Below are 26,392 nucleotides of genomic sequence, written 5' to 3'. Positions count from 1 at the left end.
AACAAGTTGCAAACATTTATCTAAGTAATACGCTTGTTTTCCATAGTTAAGATACTTTTAAACAATTATTATACAGAACATTCACTTTCTTATAGTTTCCCAGGTTATAAAACCTTAGATTGTAAATGAAAGAAGTATTAAACATATCAAAACACAATTTTAACACATGAAATTGTTTTTCAAAGATATCAAAAGTGTTTCAATCAATGAATAGACCTTAGATTGTAAAAGAAGTATTAAACATATCAAAATACAATTTGAACACATGAAATGGTCTTTCAAAGGTATCATAAGTGTTTGAATCAATTAATAGACCTTAGATTGTAAAAAATATATGAAAACACAATTTTAACACGTGACATTGTTTTTCGAAGATATTCATAAGTGTTTCAATCAATTAATAGACTAAGATTGTAAAAGAAATATTAAATATATCAAAACACAATTTTAACACATGAAATTGGTTTTCAAGGATATCATAAGTGTTTTCATTCAGTTAGTAGCGAAAAGAACAAGTTGCAAACATTTATCTAAGTAATACGCTTGTTTTCCATAGTTAAGATACTTTTAAACTATTATTATACAAAACATTCACTTTCTTATAGTTTCCTAGGTTATAAAACCTTAGATTGTAAATGAAAGAAGTATTAAACATATCAAAACACAATTTTAACACATGAAATTGTTTATCAAAGATATCATAAGTGTTTCAATCAATGAATAGACCATAGATTGTAAAAGAAGTATTAAACATATCAAAATACAATTTGAACACATGAAATGGTTTTTCAAAGGTATCATAAGTGTTTGAATCAATTAATAGACCTTAGATTGTAAAAAATGTATGAAAACACCATGTTAACACGTGAAATTGTTTTTCGAAGATATTCATAAGTGTTTCAATCAATTAATAGACTAAGATTGTAAAAGAAATATTAAACATATCAAAACACAATTTTAACACATGAAATTTGTTTTCAAAGATATCATAAGTGTTTTCATTCAGTTAGTAGCGAAAAGAACAAGTTGCAAACATTTATCTAAGTAATACGCTTGTTTTCCATAGTTAAGATACTTTTAAACAATTATTATACAGAACATTCACTTTCTTATAGTTTCCCAGGTTATAAAACCTTAGATTGTAAATGAAAGAAGTATTAAACATATCAAAACACAATTTTAACACATGAAATTGTTTTTCAAAGATATCATAAGTGTTTCAATCAATGAATAGACCTTAGATTGTAAAAGAAGTATTAAACATATCAAAATACAATTTGAACACATGAAATGGTCTTTCAAAGGTATCATAAGTGTTTGAATCAATTAATAGACCTTAGATTGTAAAAAATATATGAAAACACAATTTTAACACGTGACATTGTTTTTCGAAGATATTCATAAGTGTTTCAATCAATTAATAGACTAAGATTGTAAAAGAAATATTAAATATATCAAAACACAATTTTAACACATGAAATTGGTTTTCAAGGATATCATAAGTGTTTTCATTCAGTTAGTAGCGAAAAGAACAAGTTGCAAACATTTATCTAAGTAATACGCTTGTTTTCCATAGTTAAGATACTTTTAAACTATTATTATACAGAACATTCACTCTCTTATAGTTTCCCAGGTTATAAAACCTTAGATTATAAATGAAAGAAGTATTAAACATATCAAAACACAATTTTAACACATGAAATTGTTTATCAAAGATATCATAAGTGTTTCAATCAATGAATAGACCATAGATTGTAAAAGAAGTATTAAACATATCAAAATACAATTTGAACACATGAAATGGTCTTTCAAAGGTATCATAAGTGTTTGAATAAATTAATAGACCTTAGATTGTAAAAATATATGAAAACACAATTATAACACGTGAAATTGTTTTTCGAAGATATTCATAAGTGTTTCAATCAATTAATAGACTAAGATTGTAAAGGAAATATTAAACATATCAAAACACAATTTTAACACATGAAATTGGTTTTCAAAGATATCATAAGTGTTTTCATTCAGTTAGTAGCGAAAAGAACAAGTTGCAAACATTTATCTAAGTAATACGCTTGTTTTCCATAGTTAAGATACTTTTAAACTATTATTATACAGAACATTCACTTTCTTATAGTTTCTTAGGTTATAAAACCTGATATTGTAAATGAAAGAACTATTAAACATATCAAAACACAATTTTAACACATGAAATTGTTTTTCAAAGATATCATAAGTGTTTCAATCAATGAATAGACCATAGATTGTAAAAGAAGTATTAAACATATCAAAATACAATTTGAACACATGAAATGGTCTTTCAAAGGTATCATAAGTGTTTGAATCAATTAATATACCTTAGATTGTAAAAAATGTATGAAAACACCATGTTAACACGTGAAATTGTTTTTCGAAGATATTCATAAGTGTTTCAATCAATTAATAGACTAAGATTGTAAAAGAAATATTAAACATATCAAAACACAATTTTAACACATGAAATTGGTTTTCAAAGATATCATAAGTGTTTTCATTCAGTTAGTAGCGAAAAGAGCAAGTTGCAAACATTTAGCTAAGTAATACGCTTGTTTTCAATAGTTAAGATACTTTTAAACTATTATTATACAGAACATTCACTTTCTTATAGTTTCCTAGGTTATAAAACCTGAGATTGTAAATGAAAGAACTATTAAACATATCAAAACACAATTTTAACACATGAAATTGTTTTTCAAAGATATCATAAGTGTTTCAATCAATGAATAGACCATAGATTGTAAAAGAAGTATTAAACATATCAAAATACAATTTGAACACATGAAATGGTCTTTCAAAGGTATCATAAGTGTTTGAATCAATTAATAGACCTTAGGTTGTAAAAAATATATGAAAACACAATTTTAACACGTGACATTGTTTTTCGAAGATATTCATAAGTGTTTCAATCAATTAATAGACTAAGATTGTAAAAGAAATATTAAATATATCAAAACACAATTTTAACACATGAAATTGGTTTTCAAAGATATCATAAGTGTTTTCATTCAGTTAGTAGCGAAAAGAACAAGTTGCAAACATTTATCTAAGTAATACGCTTGTTTTCCATAGTTAAGATACTTTTAAACTATTATTATACAGAACATTCACTCTCTTATAGTTTCCTAGATTATAAAACCTTAGATTGTAAATGAAACAAGTATTAAACATATCAAAACACAATTTTAACACATGAAATTGTTTATCAAAGATATCATAAGTGTTTCAATCAATGAATAGACCATAGATTGTAAAAGAAGTATTAAACATATCAAAATACAATTTGAACACATGAAATGGTTTTTCAATGGTATCATAAATGTTTGAATCAATTAATAGACCTTAGATTGTAAAAAATGTATGAAAACACCATGTTAACACGTGATATTGTTTTTCGAAGATATTCATAAGTGTTTCAATCAATTAATAGACTAAGATTGTAAAAGAAATATTAAACATATCAAAACACAATTTTAACACATGAAATTGGTTTTCAAAGATATCATAAGTGTTTTCATTCAGTTAGTAGCGAAAAGAGCAAGGTGCAAACATTTAGCCAAGTAATACGCTTGTTTTCAATAGTTAAGATACTTCTAAACTATTATTATACAGAACATTCACTTTCTTATAGTTTCCTAGGTTATAAATCCTGAGATTGTAAATGAAAGAACTATTAAACATATCAAAACACAATTTTAACAGATGAAAATGTTTTTTCAAAGATATCATAAGTGTTTCAATCAATGAATAGACCTTAGATTGTAAAAGAAGTATTAAACATATCAAAATACAATTTGAACACATGAAATGGTTTTTCAAAGGTATCATAAGTGTTTGAATCAATTAATAGACCTTAGATTGTAAAAAATATATGAAAACACAATTTTAACACGTGAAATTGTTTTTCGAAGATATTCATAGGTGTTTCAATCAATTAATAGACTAAGATTGTAAAAGAAATATTAAACATATCAAAACACAATTTTAACACATGAAATTGGTTTTCAAAGATATCATAAGTGTTTTCATTCAGTTAGTAGCGAAAAGAACAAGTTGCAAACATTTATCTAAGTAATACGCTTGTTTTCCATAGTTAAGATACTTTTAAACTATTATTATACAGAACATTCACTCTCTTATAGTTTCCCAGGTTATAAAACCTTAGATTGTAAATGAAAGAAGTATTAAACATATCAAAACACAATTTTAACACATGAAATTGTTTATCAAAGATATCATAAGTGTTTCAATCAATGAATAGACCATAGATTGTAAAAGAACTATTATACATATCAAAATACAATTTGAACACATGAAATGGTCTTTCAAAGGTATCATAAGTGTTTGAATAAATTAATAGACCTTAGATTGTAAAAATATATGAAAACACAATTATAACACGTGAAATTGTTTTTCGAATATATTCATAAGTGTTTCAATCAATTAATAGACTAAGATTGTAAAAGAAATATGAAACATATCAAAACACAATTTTAACACATGAAATTGGTTTTCAAAGATATCATAAGTGTTTTCATTCAGTTCGTAGCGAAAAGAACAAGTTGCAAACATTTATCTAAGTAATACGCTTGTTTTACATAGTTAAGATACTTTTAAACTATTATTATACAGAACATTCACTTTTTTATAGTTTCCTAGGTTATAAAACCTTAGATTGTAAATGAAAGAACTATTAAACATATCAAAACACAATTTTAACACATGAAATTGTTTTTCAAAGATATCATAAGTGTTTCAATCAATGAATAGACCTTAGATTGTAAAAGAAGTATTAAACATATCAAAATACAATTTGAACACATGAAATGGTTTTTCAAAGGTATCATAAGTGTTTGAGTAAATTAATAGACCTTAGATTGTAAAAAATGTATGAAAACACAATTTTAACACGTGAAATTGTTTTTCGAAGATATTCAGAAGTGTTTCAATCAATTAATAGACTAAGATTGTAAAAGAAATATTAAACATATCAAAACACAATTTTAACACATGAAATTCGTTTTCAAAGATATCATAAGTGTTTTCATTCAGTTAGTAGCGAAAAGAACAAGTTGCAAACATTTATCTAAGTAATACGCTTGTTTTCCATAGTTAAGATACTTTTAAACTATTATTATACAGAACATTCACTTTCTTATAGTTTCCTAGGTTATAAAACCTTAGATTGTAATGAAAGTAGTATTAAACATATCAAAACACAATTTTAACACATGAAATTGTTTTTCAAAGATATCATAAGTGTTTCAATCAATGAATAGACCTTAGATTGTAAAAGAAGTATTAAACATATCAAAATACAATTTGAACACATGAAATGGTTTTTCAAAGGTATCATAAGTGTTTGAATCAATTAATAGACCTTAGATTGTAAAAAATATATGAAAACACAATTTTAACACGTGAAATTGTTTTTCGAAGATATTCATAAGTGTTTCAATCAATTAATAGACTATGATTGTAAAAGAAATATTAAACATATCAAAACACAATTTTAACACATGAAATTGGTTTTCAAAGATATCATAAGTGTTTTCATTCAGTTAGTAGCGAAAAGAACAAGTTGCAAACATTTATCTAAGTAATACGCTTGATTTCCATAGTTAAGATACTTTTAAACTATTATTATAAAGAACATTCACTTTCTTATACTTTCCTAGGTTATAAAACCTTAGATTGTAAATGAAAGAACTATTAAACATATCAAAACACAATTTTAACACATGAAATTGTTTTTTAAAGATATCATAAGTGTTTCAATCAATGAATAGACCTTAGATTGTAAAAGAAGTATTAAACATATCAAAATACAATTTGAACATATGAAATGGTTTTTCAAAGGTATCATAAGTGTTTGAATCAATTAATAGACCTTAGATTCTAAAAAATATATGAAAACACAATTTTAACACGTGAAATTGTTTTTCGAAGATATTGATAAGTGTTTCAATCAATTAATAGACTAAGATTGTAAAAGAAATATTAAACATATCAAAACACAATTTTAACACATGAAATTCGTTTTCAAAGATATCATAAGTGTTTTCATTCAGTTAGTAGCGAAAAGAACAAGTTGCAAATATTTATCTAAGTAATACGCTTGTTTTCCATAGTTAAGATACTTTTAAACTATTATTATACAGAACATTCACTTTCTTATAGTTTCCCAGGTTATAAAACCTTAGATTGTAAATGAAAGAACTATTAAACATATCAAAACACAATTTTAACACATGAAATTGTTTTTCAAAGATATCATAAGTGTTTCAATCAATGAATAGACCTTAGATTGTAAAAGAAGTATTAAACATATCAAAATACAATTTGAACACATGAAATGGTTTTTCAAAGGTATCATAAGTGTTTGAATAAATTAATAGACCTTAGATTGTAAAAAATGTATGAAAACACTATGTTAACACGTGAAATTGTTTTTCGAAGATATTCATAAGTGTTTCAATCAATTAATAGACTAAGATTGTAAAACAAATATAAAACATATCAAAACACAATTTTAACACATGAAATTGGTGTTCAAAGATATCATAAGTGTTTTCATTCAGTTAGTAGCGAAAAGAACAAGTTGCAAACATTTATCTAAGTAATACGCTTGTTTTCCATAGTTAAGATACTTTTAAACTATTATTATACAGAACATTCACTTTCTTATAGTTTCCTAGGTTATAAAACCTTAGATTGTAAATGAAAGAACTATTAAACATATCAAAACACAATTTTAACACATGAAATTGTTTTCCAAAGATATCATAAGTGTTTCAATCAATGAATAGACCTTAGATTGTAAAAGAAGTATTAAACATATCAAAATACAATTTGAACAAATGAAATGGTTTTTCAAAGGTATCATAAGTCTTTGAATCAATTAATAGACCTTAGATTGGAAAAAATATATGAAAACACAATTTTAACACGTGAAATTGTTTTTCGAAGATATTCATAAGTGTTTCAATCAATTAATAGACTAAGATTGTAAAAGAAATATTAAACATATTAAAACACAATTTTAACACATGAAATTGGTTTTCAAAGATATCATAAGTGTTTTCATTCAGTTAGTAGCGAAAAGAACAAGTTGCAAACATTTATCTAAGTAATACGCTTGATTTCCATAGTTAAGATACTTTTAAACTATTATTATAAAGAACATTCACTTTCTTATACTTTCCTAGGTTATAAAACCTTAGATTGTAAATGAAAGAACTATTAAACATATCAAAACACAATTTTAACACATGAAATTGTTTTTTAAAGATATCATAAGTGTTTCAATCAATGAATAGACCTTAGATTGTAAAAGAAGTATTAAAGATATCAAAATACAATTTGAACATATGAAATGGTTTTTCAAAGGTATCATAAGTGTTTGAATCAATTAATAGACCTTAGATTCTAAAAAATATATGAAAACACAATTTTAACACGTGAAATTGTTTTTCGAAGATATTGATAAGTGTTTCAATCAATTAATAGACTAAGATTGTAAAAGAAATATTAAACATATCAAAACACAATTTTAACACATGAAATTGGTTTTCAAAGATATCATAAGTGTTTTCATTCAGTTAGTAGCGAAAAGAACAAGTTGCAAACATTTAGCTAAGTAATACGCTTGTTTTCAATAGTTAAGATACTTTTAAACTATTATTATACAGAACATTCACTTTCTTATGGTTTTTCAAAGGTATCATAAGTGCTTGAGTAAATTAATAGACCTTAGATTGTAAAAAATGTATGAAACACACAATTTTAACACGTGAAATTGTTTTTCGAAGATATTCATAAGTGCTTCAATCAATTAATAGACTAAGATTGTAAAAGAAATATTAAACATATCAAAACACAATTTTAACACATGAAATTCGTTTTCAAAGATATCATAAGTGTTTTCATTCAGTTAGTAGCGAAAAGAACAAGTTGCAAACATTTATCTAAGTAATACGCTTGTTTTCCATAGTTAAGATACTTTTAAACTATTATTATACAGAACATTCACTTTCTTATAGTTTCCCAGGTTATAAAACCTTAGATTGTAAATGAAAGAACTATTAAACATATCAAAACACAATTTTAACACATGAAATTGTTTTTCAAAGATATCATAAGTGTTTCAATCAATGAATAGACCTTAGATTGTAAAAGAAGTATTAAACATATCAAAATACAATTTGAACACATGAAATGGTTTTTCAAAGGTATCATAAGTGTTTGAATAAATTAATAGACCTTAGATTGTAAAAAATGTATGAAAACACTATGTTAACACGTGAAATTGTTTTTCGAAGATATTCATAAGTGTTTCAATCAATTAATAGACTAAGATTGTAAAACAAATATAAAACATATCAAAACACAATTTTAACACATGAAATTGGTGTTCAAAGATATCATAAGTGTTTTCATTCAGTTAGTAGCGAAAAGAACAAGTTGCAAACATTTATCTAAGTAATACGCTTGTTTTCCATAGTTAAGATACTTTTAAACTATTATTATACAGAACATTCACTTTCTTATAGTTTCCTAGGTTATAAAACCTTAGATTGTAAATGAAAGAACTATTAAACATATCAAAACAAAATTTTAACACATGAAATTGTTTTCCAAAGATATCATAAGTGTTTCAATCAATGAATAGACCTTAGATTGTAAAAGAAGTATTAAACATATCAAAATACAATTTGAACAAATGAAATGGTTTTTCAAAGGTATCATAAGTCTTTGAATCAATTAATAGACCTTAGATTGGAAAAAATATATGAAAACACAATTTTAACACGTGAAATTGTTTTTCGAAGATATTCATAAGTGTTTCAATCAATTAATAGACTAAGATTGTAAAAGAAATATTAAACATATCAAAACACAATTTTAACACATGAAATTGGTTTTCAAAGATATCATAAGTGTTTTCATTCAGTTAGTAGCGAAAAGAACAAGTTGCAAACATTTATCTAAGTAATACGCTTGATTTCCATAGTTAAGATACTTTTAAACTATTATTATAAAGAACATTCACTTTCTTATACTTTCCTAGGTTATAAAACCTTAGATTGTAAATGAAAGAACTATTAAACATATCAAAACACAATTTTAACACATGAAATTGTTTTTTAAAGATATCATAAGTGTTTCAATCAATGAATAGACCTTAGATTGTAAAAGAAGTATTAAACATATCAAAATACAATTTGAACATATGAAATGGTTTTTCAAAGGTATCATAAGTGTTTGAATCAATTAATAGACCTTAGATTCTAAAAAATATATGAAAACACAATTTTAACACGTGAAATTGTTTTTCGAAGATATTCATAAGTGTTTCAATCAATTAATAGACTAAGATTGTAAAAGAAATATTAAACATATCAAAACACAATTTTAACACATGAAATTGGTTTTCAAAGATATCATAAGTGTTTTCATTCAGTTAGTAGCGAAAAGAACAAGTTGCAAACATTTAGCTAAGTAATACGCTTGTTTTCAATAGTTAAGATACTTTTAAACTATTATTATACAGAACATTCACTTTCTTATGGTTTTTCAAAGGTATCATAAGTGCTTGAGTAAATTAATAGACCTTAGATTGTAAAAAATGTATGAAACACACAATTTTAACACGTGAAATTGTTTTTCGAAGATATTCATAAGTGCTTCAATCAATTAATAGACTAAGATTGTAAAAGAAATATTAAACATATCAAAACACAATTTTAACACATGAAATTGGTTTTCAAAGATATCATAAGTGTTTTCATTCAGTTCGTAGCGAAAAGAACAAGTTGCAAACATTTATCTAAGTAATACGCTTGTTTTCCATAGTTAAGATACTTTTAAACTATTATTATTCAGAACATTCACTTTCTTATACTTTCCTAGGTTATAAAACCTTAGATTGTAAATGAAAGAAGTATTAAACATATCAAAACACAATTTTAACACATGAACTTGTTTTTCAAAGATATCATAAGTGTTTCAATCAATGAATAGACCTTAGATTGTAAAAGAAGTATTAAACATATCAAAATACAATTTGAACACATGAAATGGTCTTTCAAAGGTATCATAAGTGTTTGAATCAATTAATAGACCTTAGATTGTAAAAAAAATATGAAAACACAATTTTAACACGTGAAATCGTTTTTCGAAGATATTCATAAGTGTTTCAATCAATTAATAGACTAAGATTGTAAAAGAAATATTAAACATATCAAAACACAATTTTAACACATGAAATTGGTTTTCAAAGATATCATAAGTGTTTTCTTTCAGTTAGTAGCGAAAAGAACAAGTTGCAAACATTTATCTAAGTAATACGCTTGTTTTCCATAGTTAAGATACTTTTAAACTATTATTATACAGAACATTCCCTTTCTTATAGTTTCCTAGGTTATAAAACCTTAGATTGTAAATGAAAGAAGTATTAAACATATCAAAACACAATTTTAACACATGAAATTGTTTTTCAAAGATATCAAAAGTGTTTCAATCAATGAATAGACCTTATATTGTAAAAGAAGTATTAAACATATCAAAATACAATTTGAACACATGAAATGGTCTTTCAAAGGTATCATAAGTGTTTGATTCAATTAATAGACCTTAGATTCTAAAAAATATATGAAAACACAATTTTAACACGTGAAATTGTTTTTCGAAGATATTCATAAGTGTTTCAATCAATTAATAGACTAAGATTGTAAAAGAAATATTAAACATATCAAAACACAATTTTAACACATGAAATTGGTTTTCAAAGATATCATAAGTGTTTTCATTCAGTTAGTAGCGAAAAGAACAAGTTGCAAACATTTATCTAAGTAATACGCTTGTTTTCCATAGTTAAGATACTTTTAAACTATTATTATAAAGAACATTCACTTTCTTATACTTTCCTAGGTTATAAAACCTTAGATTGTAAATGAAAGAATTATTAAACATATCAAAACACAATTTTAACACATGAAATTGTTTTTCAAAGATATCATAAGTGTTTCAATCAATGAATAGACCTTAGATTGTAAAAGAAGTATTAAACATATCAAAATACAATTTGAACACATGAAATGGTTTTTCAAAGGTATCATAAGTGTTTGAATCAATTAATAGACCTTAGATTCTAAAAAATATATGAAAACACAATTTTAACACGTGAAATTGTTTTTCGAAGATATTCATAAGTGTTTCAATCAATTAATAGACTAAGATTGTAAAAGAAATATTAAATATATCAAAACACAATTTTAACACATGAAATTGGTTTTCAAATCTAGGGTTGAGGTCTGAATATTGACTATTTAAATTGAAAAAAGAATCACACTCAAAGATTGAAAAAATAAGGAAATATGAAACTCACGCTCAAAGTCTCATGGCTTCACATTCACACTCTCGTGGTCTCATGACTCGCACAAATTCAAAAAGTGGAAAAGTATTTAATGTTGTTGAGAACGGGAACTTATAAAGTTTTTGTCCGGTGACGGACACTTAATTTTTACAATATTTTCACTTTTTAATCTTTTGTCCAGTGCACCCACCCTCAATTTTCAATAAATATAAACAAAGAATTAATTGTTTGCATAGGTTGAATCTTCATAATTTTATTATATATTTAAATTTAATTTCAAAATGCATATATATTACATTTGTGTAGGCTTAATCTTCAAAACTTTAAATTTTTATTATTATTTATATTTTCAATAGTGACCGTTTGACTAACGTAACTTTATTTTTTAAGTTTACCTCAGTATTAGTTACGCTTACCCATATTTTTTCAATAATAAAGACTTTTTTTTTATCAGCAAAGAATGAAATTAAATTAAGAGGGATACAAAAGGGGTATCCCAACCCTTTTACATAAACCAAATCACATTAACAATCTCCAAGAATAAAGAGATGAACAAACCACCCCAGAAGCAATAGATAGATAATGTTTGTTGCATAAGCTAGACATCTTATTCCAGCTAGCATCGTGCTCATATTGGAATGCTATAAGCACTGCAAACTACAGCTACAAAACCATCAAATACACCATGCCTCTATTGGTCTGTTATGAGACACATCAAAACAGAATCCTCCATCATGTCCTTAACATTCCTTTTGACTCCCTGGCATACAAGCACATATGTCCTTTCCATCTTGCACCAGCTGCAGGCCGTGACAAACCCACCAACACCAATCCAACCAACTTTAAAACCAGTATAGGCCGTAGTCTTAAAACTCTTGGCATCTGGGAGTCCTAATTATAACTTCTAATGCAAAGCATTGGATTAAGAATCCAGTCTACAAAAGAATAAGTAAAGGAATGCACCTTGTGCTTCATCCAAAGCCAGGATTTGAGTTGAGCCTTCTGAAACACCTCCTCTGCATCTACTAGCCCTTTTTTTTTTAATACAATTAGGTTCCTTTGGCCCCAGATACACCTAATAACAGATGCCCAAACACCTTTTCATACCAGGTTTTGCTTCTTGCTAGCATTGCTCAGATAAAAACTCATAAAGTGCAGATTTAAATCATTTTGTTGAACAGAAGAGATACCTATCCATTTGAAGCACAAGGACCATACCCATTGTGCGTATTTACACTCCAAGAAGATATGTTGACAAGACTTCTCCTTAAGCTGACACATTGCACATAACGTAGATTTCATCATCACCCCTCTCCTACTCAAACTCACCCTTGTTGGGATTCTATCCAGCAGCAGTCTCCAAGCTGTCACGATCACATTTAGGAATGCCTTAGTCTTCCAAAGGAAATTAAACACATTGGATTGGGTTCCACGAGACTTCTTGGCAAGGCACTCATAAGCAGAATTTACAGAAAAAAGGCATGGTTCTTCCTTCCCCCACACCTGCACATCCACATCATTCCTTCTCATTAGTGCCCCTAATAGCATGTAAAGATGTCTGCTTCCAGTGATGATTCCCACTCAAATCTGGCACGCCTCCATGTCAGCCTCCATCTCCAATCCGAATTAATCCACACGCCAACTTCACCCACTGTTTGCCCCTGGTTTAAGGATAGGGAGAACAGTCTAGGAAACAAGGATTTGAGATCAAAGCTCCCAACCCACACCTCCTCCCAAAACTTTAATTTATCTCCACACCCTAGTTCTTCTTGAAACCATCATTTTCCTCCTCCCTCCTTGCACACTTTATAGAGATTTTTCCACCACCAAGATGGGAGTTTGACTAGTGAATGGACACTACCAGGCTCCAACCCATACTTTGAGTCCAATAACTCCTTCCACCTTCCCTCCTCTTGAGAGATACAACGCCATCTCCATTTAGCTAGGAGAGCATGGTTTAACTTTCGTATTTCTCTTAAACCCAATCCTCCTTCCTCTTTAACCTAGCAAATTGGCTTGCTTTCTTTCCCCCAACCCCACAAGAATCTCCTTTGGATAGAGGTAATCCTCTTACAGACTGAGTCAGGGGCTTTGAAAAGGGAGAGATAATACAGAGGTATAGCAGATATGACAGAGTTGATAAGACAAATTCTCCCTACCATGGATAAAAATCTCCCTTTCCACACACTGAGCTTCGCTTTTAACTTGTTAACGACCGGATCCCAGAACTACTTCTTCATGGGGTTACCTCCCACTTCAAGGCCCAGATATTTAAACGGTACTCCCATTTGTTTGCAGTTCAACGTCTTTGTATAACATGCTACATCACTACTTTGAACATTGATGCCTGCAAGCTTTGACTTATGGAAGTTGATCTTCAACCTTAAGGCTAATTCAAACCCCCTTAGGATAGCCTTCAAGGTTACCACGTTGTTGAAGGAGTCTTCACATAGAAAAATATTGTCATCCGCAAACTGGAGGATGCACACCTCAATCTCCTTCCTTCCAAACTTGAGGCCCGTCAGTAAAGTGGTTTTGCTAGCACTTCTAACTATCCCAGCAAGGCCTTCAGCTACAACTAGGAAAAGGAATGGTGCAAGTGGGTCTCCTTGCCTTAACCCTCTAGTCGGCTTGAATTCCTCCGTAGGGCTCCCATTGACTAACATAGGCACAGTGGCGGATTCCATACATCCTTTAATCCATGTGATCCAGAGGTTGTGAAACCCCATCCTAGATAGCATATCATATAAGAACGCCCATCTAACCGAGTCATATGCTTTTTTGAAGTTCACTTTTAGGCACAACCCTCTTCTCCCACTTCTCCTTAAATCCTCAACAACTTCATTGGCCATAAGAACACTAAAGACTTAGTTGACATTATTTAGTGTTCAGAGCATCACCTTCAATTCTTTTTGTAACTAATTTTGCTTTTTTGGCGTAGTGAGAAGAATCACTCTTTGTAGGTTATGTCAACTAAGAGTTATGTCACCATTAATTTGCTTCAAGGATGATAGTTCTTCCAAAAAAAAAAAAAACAGGTGAAACAAGGCTAGTTGCAAGATTTTCACTAAGAAGAATATACATAAAACTATGTGGAGGTGGAGCCTGATAACTTCCTCCATGAAGTCCAAGAATGCAACAAGAACGTGACAAGAAGAACATGCAAGCAAGGTTTCAAAGTGCGCAGCAGAGGATACCAAATCAAAATGGTATTCATCTTTGTATGAAGAACAAGTGTTCAACACGTGTTTCTATATATTGAATGGAATTACAATAAAAATAAAAATAAAGGCAAAAGAGAAAAGACAAATATTCTTTATATATTGAACCGAAACACAACAAAGGAAAAAGTAAAAAAGAAAAGACCAAAGTTATGCAAAGAGATAAAAGATAGAGAAAGAAACTATGCAAGTATATTATTATGCAGAAAAAATGTATAAAAGACACTCATATATAGTGTCAACGGTAAAAAAAAAAAAGGTATTCCTAAAATAGAAAACTCTAAAAGAACAAAAGAAAAAGGTAAACAGACATATACAACAACAAAAAATACTATCTAAAACATATAACTTAATTCCTTTGAGAAGATAAACTATTACCCCTTATATAGGTCATACATATCTAATGCCTTAGATTGGTAGATAGCATTTGTAATGATACTTCACTTCACCTCACCATTTTTTCTCTATTTTGTTACTGTGCCAATCATTTTATTCTGTATTTTTCGCCCGTCTCCATTTTATCTTTATGCTTTTGGAGAACTAAACAAGCCCATGTGCGATCATACTATTGTTATTTTCATATGAAGTTTTATCCTAGGATACTGATATGTCAACACTGTAAACAGTGAAAATATATCTCATACTTTAATAAATTAATTTTTTATTAATTTTTTAATTCAAAATATTATTATATTATTAAAAGTGTTTGTTTTTCTCTTTATCTTATCACATTGACAGTCTGTACAGAAGTCTTACATTACATAAACCCCAATTATGATATATAGTCTCACTATCACGCCGCCTCAGTGCACATGGCCACTCCTTGTTTTGGCTTTGCATAGGTAATGCTAGTCTCTAGTGTGACAGAGAACTGTAGCAAGTCAAAGGATGTCAGAAAGCACACTTTTTCATCAATCCTTTTTCCCTTCTCATCCTCCAGGGAAGCATGCTTACCTCTCCATTCCTCTCTTTTTGTTCAAGTAAACATTCATGACTCAGACTACAGTTAAAACCTGCATTATGATTAAGTTGATGGGCGCACGCCTAATCATTGTGTCGTGCCTTTGCTAGAGAGGAATTTTAATTGTTAACTCTCACACATCAATTTCATCCCTCGTCAATATCCAATCACACCTTCACAAATAACTACTACTTCTTGCCTCTGAAAACCATGCATCATTAGGTGCCTTAAATTAATTTGCTCTCATCCAGGTATATATATATATATATATACATATAAACCATTTACCTTTGAAAACACAACTTCGGTTTTTTGGCACTTTCGAACGCACGGTTCTTCTCCCTAGACCCCTCTGAGGTAGCCCCAGGAACCACCAGAAAACCCCTCTGGTAAATATAGAAATCTTTCACTAACTGAGAGAAGCCAAGTTTCACACAGGTATGCGTTGTGAATAGTATGGGAAGTTTCTTAATTATTGAATTACTTTGATAAGAAAAAGCATCTCTAATGCATGACCGTACTCTATAACGTGTATATATTAGATATACTTTATATATATCGAATATGAATCCATCTGATGGTAAAGTAGGTCAGTTTGCTACTGAATGGGGAAATAAAAAAAAGGTATAGATCTAGCTCCTTTAAAACTTGTGCATATCCTTTAAATATTCTTATGATGTAATTAATTTATTGCTTTTTATAATTAATTGTGTTTTTAATATTTCTATATATTTAATAAATAATGCACCAACAAGTTCATAGTATAATGAAACAATACTCTAATTTTAACCTTTAGATATTAGCCATCAAAACTGTGTGGTTTATCTTTTAGTTAATATATACTTCTGCATGACTTTAATATTTGCTCATTCCCAGGTTGCATGCATCAATACATTTTTTTTTATCAGCAATAAATTAATATAATAAATAGAGACACATAAGGGGTGTCCCAACCCTTTTACAAGATCACTCTACAGTTAAACAAACAACAGTACAAAACAGAGTTACAGTTTGAATCTGTTAACACTAAAGGGCTTAAGCTGGAAAGCTGTCTACTTCTTAGAACATCCTAAGTGCCAAAAAACCAGCCCCCACCTCTATTACTAGACATATTCCATCCCCTCTTGCTTCTGCCTTCTTCGTTCATGACATGCATCAATACATAGTTACACCATTTGGTGTACAGACATTAATTCAAAGAGTTTAATTACTTTTCTACTCTCAAAATATTTTTTTTTCTTAGTTTATCTTTTGAAATTCGAAACAAAGTTGGAATTTCTTCCAACAGAAAACGGTTATGCGTCAAAAAACACATATAAAGTGGATAAAACAATAGGATCTAAATACTAAATTCTTCCATTCGTCAGTAAAGTAGAGAAGAATGAGGAACGAGATCAACAAGATAAAAGTGAACGGTCAGTGGTACCATAATAAGGAGAAGATTAAGGCTAAGGTCAAGGAGTTCTAAAAAAGCCATATTTGATGGTATGTCTGAGAGTCTCATGTTAGGTTGGACAATGTTCATTTCAACTCTATTTCTGATGAAGATAATGTGTTGTTGGTCGAAATTGTTTCTGACGAGGAAGTTAAGGATGCAATTTGGAGTTGTGATAGTTTGAAGAGTCATAGTCTAGGTAGTTTCAATTTTAGTTTCAATAAATTTTGTTGGGAGTGCCTTAAGGATGATTTCGTTTCGGCGGTAAAAGATTTCCTAGTCAACGAAAAGTGGCCTAGGGGGTCAAATTCTTCGTTTATCTATCTGATCCCTAAGACACCAATCAGAGTTCTCGTTACTTCACAATTTAAGATAGTTGCACAACACTGTAACATCTGCTGACTACAGCACACCCCACCTATACTACTCTTCAGATAATTAACCTTTAAACCTGATGCCAATTCGAAACAATTAAGCATTGCCTTGATCCAAACACACTTTGAGGATTCGCTTCACAAAAGAAAAGAGCGTCGTTTGCATACTGAAGCATATTCACCTTAACAAGCTTCTCACCAATGGTCATGCTCTCCAACAACTCTTTTTCCACTACTTTCCTACCCACTCCAACTAAGCTCTCTGTTACTATCAAAAAGAGAAACAACGCTAAAGGGTCTCCATATCTCAATCCCCTCCTAGGTTTGAACTCTTGAGTAGGACTTCCATTAACTAACACGAAGATCGACGAAGATTGAAGACACACTCTTATCCGGCCAATCCACCTCTTGTAGAAGCCAAGCCTTTGAAGCATGTAATAAATAAAGTCCTAACTAATTGATTCGTGGGCCTTCTCAAAGTCAACCATGAAAAGGATGCAACTCCTCTTTTTCCTCTTCACTTCTTCCAACACTTCATTAGCCACCAAAACACTATCAATTAAACCCCTCCCTTCCAGAAAAGCTAATTGCCTAACATCTATAACTTTGTGTAGCACCTTCTTTAACCTCAAGGACATGATTTTCGTCACTATTTTGTCCAAGAAACCCCACCAAGGAAATCGGTCTAAAGTCATTCAAAATCTGGGGGTTTTTCACTTTAGGGACTAGAGGTATAAAAGATGCGTTCGCCCCCCTAGGCCATCTCTCACTCTCCTCAAAGTCGTACACCATCGTTAATGATATATGACTTGATTTCTTCCCAACATAACTTTATAAACCCGAAATTGAACCCATAAGAACCTGGACTCTTCGAACCCTCACAACTCCACACTGCATTCTTTATTTCCTCCTTTGTAATTATTTCTTTCAACCTTCGATTATCTTCATCTGAGATGCGTGTAAACTCTGTGTTGTCAAGCATAACTTGTTGCCAAGCTCCACCGTCGAACCGCTTTTTAAAGAACTCTTTAACCTTTTCCTTTACCGCCATTGGATCATCAAACCACTGGTCGTTTTCTCTCAACCCATTAATTCCATTACTAGACCTCTTCCACTTTATCACTAAGTGAAAGTACCTTGTATTTGTATCCCCTTGCTTTAGCCATCTCTAGCATGCCTTTTGTTGTAGTAACATTTCATGCCTATGACTATTCCTTCTTTGTTCTGTCAGAAGCAGTCTCCTTTCCTCCCTCCCATCCTTCTCAAGGTCGCTCTCATCATCCTTCGCATCCAATTCTTGAATTCTCCTCTGAATATCTTCCCCCTCCTTGTTTATATCTCTGAATACGTCCATATTCCACACCTTTAAATATGCTTTCAGCATCTTCAGCTTCTCTTTAAAAATGAAGATCCCACTGCCCTGCACCTCATTGCTCCCATATTTGATACAAACAAAGTCCTTGAGCCTCCTATCAGATTGCCAAAAACGTCCATACTTCTAAACGGTTTAGGACCTCAGTCTTTTGACATTGTTTTTAGAATCAAAGCACAATGATTACACTGATCTTCCAAGAACAACTTGTTTGCTTTTTGGCCATTTGTCCAACCATTCCCTCGAAACTAGAGTTCGGTCTATTATGCTTTTAACCATCCCATTAGGTTTATACCACGTGAACTTTCTCCCCAACCATCGGAATATCAATCAAGTCCGATTTGTCGATAAAGTCGTTGAACTTTAGAATTTGTATTCATATTTCTCCTCTTGTCCTCCTAACTGAATTAAAGTCTCCTATCACACATCAAGCTGTTGAAAGATGCATCCTTTTGCTCTACCAAACTCCCTCCCATATTCCACTCTTCTCCCTTAGGGTTCCAAAGCTGTAAATATTTGCAATAGTGATGGAAACCTCCCCCATCTTCCACTCCCTTTCAATGACAATAATTTTCTCAAGAGTAGACATTAGCCAACTGGAAAGAGCTTGTCCTCCACAATGTAATAACCCCCCTGCATTATTTTTCGCACCCCTCTCAACCCATTCAACATCGTTAGTTCCCCACATCTTGAAAATCTTTTCCTTCTCCAATTCCTTACACTTTGTCTCTTGTAAACACACGATATCCGCCTTCTCTTTCTTAATCAGGTCTTCTAAATATTTCTTCTTAATTTCCCCTATTTCCCTAATATTCATGCTAATTAGCTTCATCATCAGAGACATTGTTCTCCACCTTGCTAATATTGGCCCTCATACTTGCACCATTATCCCTAAACTCCGCAGATTGTAAATGTCCTACAACAACATCCTCTTCCCCGTAGAATGAAAACCTCATCTCCTTTCCCATTTTCCAAATTCTTATTGATTCTGCATGTTATTTTTCATCCAATAAACCCTATTGCAATTCCTAACTGCACTATCAGACATATAGTTGTTCAGATTATAACCTTCTAACCTTTCCCGGTGTGTAATACTGTTGAGAGGTGTTACTCCCGCTGTTCCCTGGCTTTCCACACCTGTGCCCCCTCCTGGAGTACCCTCCGCTTCATAAATCTTGTTAGTGCAACCTTTCCCTGTGTCCCTCACCATGCATACAACGCGAAAACTTCGTCATCTTCGCACGCTCAACAAGCATGATGTCTTTTCCCTGCCCTCCTCACGTGAACAACTGTCGTCTTCTTCATTCACGCACCACGTTGCAGCGTTATGGGCCTTTTCGCTCCCAGACTGTTCTGCTTCCAGTTCTTTTGGGCCCAGCCCCTTGAATCCACATGACCAAACAACTTCCTTCTGATGGGCCTTAAGCAGTCCATTACCAATTACGTCAAACTGCCTTCCTAACCCTAGAGTCGTTACCTCTTTCATTTGCTCCACATTCTGTTGTTGTGCCTTTTCGTTACCTCTTGTGATGTTTTATCCAAACTTTTTTGTGAGAACTTTATTTAGTGTATATTTGATGGAGGAGTCTTAGATTGAATAGTAGAGTGATAGATTTGGAGTTGTCAAAAATTAGTGAAAAAAACTTCAAACGGTCATAACTTTTGATAGAGAAGTCGGATGAAGACGAGTAAAAAATGAAAGTTGTTCAAAATGAGGCAACGAAGCCCATGGCCAATTCCTTCCAAAATTCCAAAAATTCATCATTTACTATCCTTTTTTTATTTTTTAGTATTATTTAGGCATTTTTTAGGCTTTAGTTCTCATACTTACACTTATCAGAAAATTTTGAAAGTTTGCATGATGTTTTCTAGTATAAGTTAGAGATTTATCAAACCATTATGATTACATTACTTTCATAAATTTATTACTCATACCTTACATTATATAATGTTATGTGTGTATTTTAACATGAAAATCTTATTATTTGAGTGTTTATTCTGGATATAACATCTTGAGTGAGAGGAGAAGTAGTGCAAATGCAAATAAACATCATATATAATACTTTAGAATGATATAAAACTTTTTCATATAGTTAAAAAACTTTTTGTAGACTTTCATATTTAAATTATAATATTATGTGCATTGTTCTGAAAATTTGATATTTTATGCAGGATTAGACTTAATATATAATAATAAAAATTTTTAAAAAAAAACCTATAACGAAGGTTCCCTGGAACCGTCTTTAAAAGCCTTCCATAAGCACTTATAACGACGACTTTAGACTAGAACTGTCATTATACATAGATGATTTATAACTACACCCACAATAATGACGGTTTGAAAATCGTCTTTATATAGCATTTTTAACCGTTGTTAATTATCTATAATGTACTAGTGCAAGCTTCCCTCCATTGCGAAACTGTTTTGCCATGGTTCCACCGATTCGAAAATCGCAAGAAACCACCTTATTCTCTTCGTAAGTTCTCTTAACAATGCATTTTAATTCCCCTGATAGCAAAACAAATTTCTCCCCTAAATATCTTACTCTGATGAAGTTGAAACCTTCCAAAATAAAACTCTCTTTCATAGCCTGCACCTTCCCTACCTCTAGCATTCTTCCAACATAGCATCCTTCAAACCATTTTGTGCACTCCTCCTTAACTATAAAACTGATAACCTTTTCAGCCTTACCGCCCAACTCACTCCTTTCTAACTCTTGCTCCACTACGTGTGCATAAGATTGGCTTTGTTCCTTCGTCTTCCACACCTTTCTCTGTTGCACTGGTATGTGTTCATTTTTCCGTTCCTTCCACGTTCCCTCATTCCTCCTGTATTTGGCCTATTAACTCTCAACTTCCACGTCCCAATTCATATAATGTTCAATCTGTTTTCCAGTGCTTCTACGTTGACTACCTCGTGAAACTTTACAAAATCAAACCTCTGATTTCTAACATTCAATCTCTTTGAGATAAATATATCTTTGACTCTTCCCTTTCTTTGAAATTTTTTCCACATATCTCTTGTCATGATCATTTTGAAAGTTGGAGAAGAAGAAGCTATAACCTCCATCGTGTTGGGATCCCTTACACGTTTGTAATGAGAAAAACAATTATGTTAAAAAAGTAGATAAATATAATAAATAATGTTACATAAAATAAAGAAAGATATGAAAAAAAAAATGTATGTAAGTGAGATGAAATTAAATAAATATATGAATACAATAACCTTTGTATTTCATGTACAGTCAAAGTACAAAATAATGAACAAATAAATAGTGGAGAGAAAATTTTTACAAAAATTGTGTTGTTCAAATAAATATGCAATTGGTTTAGATTCTCAAGCCTTTAAAGTTCATATCACTCTTCCTAGCTACTATAGACAGAATCAATTAATGGGTTTAAAATACAACAATCTATATATAACTTTAATATATTTTTATTAGATGGAAATTAAATTGTAATGATGAAATTTCTAACATTCACCCAGAGCTCAATTACATCACTATGCACTGTTCAACTCGAAGTTACATGCTCTAAGTATTTCTTGCATCATACTAGTCCGGATTATTAGTTCACACGCTATTATCACCATGCATAGTTTTCAACTGCTAAGAATAATAGTAATGCTTTAGGGTTTACTATGTACAGAATTTTTTTTGTCATGATCGAGAGTGCTAATTAACTGTATAATTAGTATGCATCTTCTAGCTGTAAATTTTCATTTCACAGGTCAATCCAGCAACTGGAGATGGAAGTTGAAGCAATTTCCTGACCAGTTTCTGGTTTTGTAGATCCGTTTGCTTGCAACTTAATCTGTTCAGCAACATTGGAAAAATGTTCATCGTGACTCAGCTGATTAGCCACAAATTTGTCAAGTACTCGCCAATCCATAACATTGTCCATAGATTGATCGTTACTAGCATAGTGAAATTGAAGACTTTGTTGCTGGCGATGTTCTTGAGTGAGTGACGAAGACTGCAAAGCATTTCCATTGTTCTTGCAACCATAGCCGTAAGAAACAAATGGGCTAAAACTCAAACTAGCCACAGATTGAGGAACTATGGGACCTTCAAGCTGTGGAAGTTGGAGAAAAGCGTCATGGGGAATATTGAATTGCAATTCCAACTCCTTCTTGCAGGGATAGAGGTCACGGTTTGGTGCATTAGGGTTAGAAATTCGCATAGGAGATTCAAGTTCTTGCATGAACGAGACTTGGTCATCATACCAACATGGCGACACGTAATCCCCCATTTTCCTCACTGTTGTCATTCGTTTTTTGAACACTCTACATACAACCCACCCTTCTTCCTGGAAACAATTTCAAAAGAAGTTAGTTAGAAACTAATTAATCTGGTTATTTTCATTTCAATGTCATTTTTAATCAGAGATGAATTAAAAGAGAAATAAAAAGAAGGAGAATTAACGAATAATTAATTGGTTAATTACCTGAGGAGTTCCATTTTCATTGGTTTCTAGTCGATACTCATGCATGATCCAGTCAGATTTCTGTCCATTGGGTGCTCTTCCTTTGTAAAACACAAGAGTCTTTCTCATTCCAGTAAGGCAATGCTTACAGTAAATTGCCTTGTCTCTCCCAGTAGCTTTCCAGAATCCTGCTTTTGTAGCTCTATTGGTACGAGTGCCTGTTGGGTACTTCTTGTCCTTATGACTAAAGAAATACCATTCATCTTGTTCATGGCTTCCATTTTTGCATAATTCTACCACACAGAGTAACAAAATGTTAGCAGTATGTATATACACTATATGAATAATTCTACTTTGGAGCCGAAAGGTTCATGTTTATCATACCTTGAAGATCCCATGGCTCGATTTTATAGAGATCGACATCTTTTATCACATCTATGTCAATCCTTTTAGAAGCTACCTTTTTCTTAAGGTAGTAATGAACAAGTTCTTCATCGGTGGGATGGAAACGAAATCCAGGAGGAACATGTGAATAAGTATTCATATCAGCTCTAGATTTTAACCTGCATTTGAGGGAGGAAAACTCATAAATTAAAACAATCACCCTTCTTTTTAAAAGATATTAAATTTAGCATCTTTTTTTTCTTATAAAACTTGTCAAATATTCATTAACAGTTTATATTTTATAAATCCTTCAACAGTCATAGAAGTTTGCATTTTCAGGAACGTTTCTACAAGGACCCCAAAAAAATTATCTACAAATTAAACTTAACTAATGTTAAGTTATTAGAAGATTTTTCTAATTTTTTTTTATTTTATAGAAATTTTGAAGTTATTAAAAAATAAGTTTCTTTCTTATTTTACCCTTCTAAAAAGGTTTTAGGAGAAATTTTGCAATGCTCTGACAAATAAATACCCTAAACCTAAAGTTTTATTGAGGCCTTCTACAAAGTCATTGCCTATATTTAATTAAATAAATTTATTTTTTATCGTTGAAAATTTTATTTAATATCTTAAATAAATTTCTTAATTATTCAAAATATATTTAATACTTTTTACTTTTAAGAAATTAAATATTTTGTTAAAAAGATATTTTAAAAAGGTTTAACAAAAACTTCTGATGGATCCAAAAATAAATATAAAAATCCATTGACTGTGATGGACATTGAAACTTTGCATCAGTAAGTGTAATTATAAATCATTCTGCAACATTAGATGCTGAAGCATAGAAATCTAGGTTTACTAGGACAAAAGAAAATATTTCAGCAACCATTCTCTGCCTCTCCCAGTAATTTCCCCCAAGACTTTTTTTTTTCTTTTATCGGCTTCAGAGACCTTAGTTTATTCGCCATCATAACTTTCAAAATACTGACTAATTTGTTCTAAATTAAGAATATATACAATACCTCCTGGTGGACAAGGTGAATAAACTACCTATTTATAAACATTCAATTGTTATGATAAATAAAAACAAAACTGTGATACAAAGGTAATAACACAAACAAAAATACAAATGATAAAAGTACAAGTTTATATAAACACGCTGATAACTTTTTTGTAAAAAGACAAACTGAAATGAGTTGTAACACACAATAGAGAAGGTAATCAAGGCACATTTTTGTACAATGCAATGATGCCGATGAGGCATGAAGTTGGATGGTATATAGCATCAAAACAGTCTTCCATTAAATCACAAAGTGGTCGAGCACTCAAACTGCTGAGTCTATTGTTCAAAATGGCTTTAATTTGCAACACGAATACTGAAGGAAGAATAACTCAGAAGCTGATCTTTCAAGCAATCAAGCGTTTTAGGGCAAAATATCATTACGTGAAGAAAAAATATATGTAGTCTGAATTACAGATCAGAGATACAAATAAATTGTGGATAGTAAAAATGTAAAACCCATTTTGAATGGAAGAAAACCGGAAAAATTAAGTCAAAAGCATTATTTACAGGTAGGTGTTGATGGGATATAAATAAACTCCAACCAAAACTCACAAGATCAGAGTCATGTCAAAAATCTAACTAATGCAAAGGAAGGACATTTACCATTTGACTATATCTTCTGTCTTTTGTTGTCTTTTTTTTTTGAACTTTTATTGTTGTTGACTTGAATTAATAAAATCAATTCCACCATATATTTGCATGCCCTTAATAATTAGACACATTGGCACAAATATCTGCTATATTAGATAAAGCAGGAAGGAACATCCTCCTGTTGAGCGAGACAAAGTTAAAACATGAATTCAATCAGATTAAGAACAAGCACTGACTGTGAAAGAAAAAACCTTGATACATTACTCTTGTTGGAAGGTAAAAACACAAGGTAGAACTCTCTTGTGCAGATCTGATGAAACCAACCTCTGCTGCAGCACGCATTCAATATATTCTAGATTGTGGGGTGCCTTCGATCGTCAACTCCGACCAAAAAGAGCAAAAAGGGAAAAGAAGCAGCGCTAAAGGCAAGGAAACACTAGGGGACAAGAAAAGAAGGTAGGTTGGTGGAGAGAGCAGTTAATAGTGACCCTCGGGAATTGAAGTGAATCCAAACTGTTCTGCACTGAAGAAGTGTCTGACTGTTGTAGGAGTTGTTGGCTACAAAAGGAGAGAGATGAGATCCCGAGAATCACTGAAAAAGAGAAGGAAAGGTAAGAGAAAGGTTGAAGAATGGGAAAATGGAGAAGAGGTAGGGTTAAATAGAAAGCAAAAGCATAAGAAGTAGATGAAGAATATTGAAAATTAAAGTTAGAAAGAAAGAAAAAAAAAACATCACTCTCAAGAATTTCTCTCTCCTTATCTATTGGGTTGGAGCTGGATTACCGGTAAAGCTTTGAGTTCATAAAAGGTGGCGCTAAAACGGCGAGAGAGAAAGAGCGAGATATAAACCTCTCTATCTCCACCCACCACCAAGTGATGGTGACGACAAAAGAATAATTTTTGCTCCCAAAAATAATCTATGGATATCATCATAACCCTAGTTCACACCCAGAGGAAGAAAGAGAAATACAAATATGATAGAAATAGGAATATAATATAATTAAAAAATAGAAAAAAATAATATTTAATTAATGAAGGGTATGAGATTGGGGATGACAAAAATATCCATATTCATGGATAAAGTTGCTATGAATAGAAAGTGGATATTTTAAATGGGTACATATCACAAGTGGGTAATGAATAAATTAGTACACGT

The 26,392-nt window shown here is 30.9% G+C and overlaps 1 protein-coding gene and 1 long non-coding RNA gene across 7 annotated transcripts; one reads left to right on the top strand and one right to left on the bottom strand.

The window, feature by feature from the left end:
* The first annotated feature begins 15,884 nt into the window (after positions 1-15,884).
* LOC137810525 (uncharacterized) lies at positions 15,885-23,203 on the top strand. The gene is made up of 2 exons (XR_011080915.1): positions 15,885-16,030; positions 22,503-23,203. It is a non-coding gene; the product is annotated as an uncharacterized LOC137810525 (long non-coding RNA).
* On the bottom strand, positions 22,231-26,171 carry LOC137810523 (NAC domain-containing protein 7). Of its 6 annotated transcripts, none has more exons than XM_090298193.1 (5): positions 26,020-26,171; positions 25,249-25,828; positions 23,583-23,761; positions 23,220-23,491; positions 22,231-23,081 (listed from the first exon to the last, which is right to left on the bottom strand). In XM_090298193.1, exons 3-5 carry the CDS (start codon positions 23,740-23,742, stop codon positions 22,497-22,499), a joined length of 1,017 nt encoding a protein of 338 aa, XP_090154319.1. In that variant the 5' UTR covers positions 23,743-23,761; positions 25,249-25,828; positions 26,020-26,171; the 3' UTR covers positions 22,231-22,496. The 6 variants fall into 6 exon arrangements, with proteins under 6 accessions (XP_090154319.1, XP_090154320.1, XP_068467954.1 ...); XM_090298194.1 differs by lacking the exon at positions 26,020-26,171 and having other exon boundaries at positions 25,249-25,414; positions 25,501-25,998; XM_068611853.2 differs by lacking the exon at positions 26,020-26,171 and having other exon boundaries at positions 25,249-25,998.
* Between the last annotated feature and the right edge of the window lie 221 nt (positions 26,172-26,392).

Source organism: Phaseolus vulgaris, chromosome 2, assembly GCF_051622355.1.
Source record: "Phaseolus vulgaris cultivar YP4 chromosome 2, ASM5162235v1, whole genome shotgun sequence".
In the NCBI taxonomy this organism is placed as follows: domain Eukaryota; kingdom Viridiplantae; phylum Streptophyta; class Magnoliopsida; order Fabales; family Fabaceae; genus Phaseolus; species Phaseolus vulgaris.
The sequence above is the reverse complement of the archived record's forward strand: the minus strand, read 5'-3'. Positions and strand labels throughout refer to the sequence as shown.

Bases quoted from the DNA above. Each gene is read 5' to 3' on its own strand.
- LOC137810523 (XM_090298193.1), bottom strand. From the start codon at position 23,742: ATGAATACTTATTCACATGTTCCTCCTGGATTTCGTTTCCATCCCACC. The intron at 23,492-23,582 runs GTATGATAAACA...TCTGTGTGGTAG, and splicing joins CGAGCCATGGGATCTTCAAG to AATTATGCAAAAATGGAAGC. The intron at 23,082-23,219 runs GTAATTAACCAA...AATTGTTTCCAG, and splicing joins ATGAAAATGGAACTCCTCAG to GAAGAAGGGTGGGTTGTATG.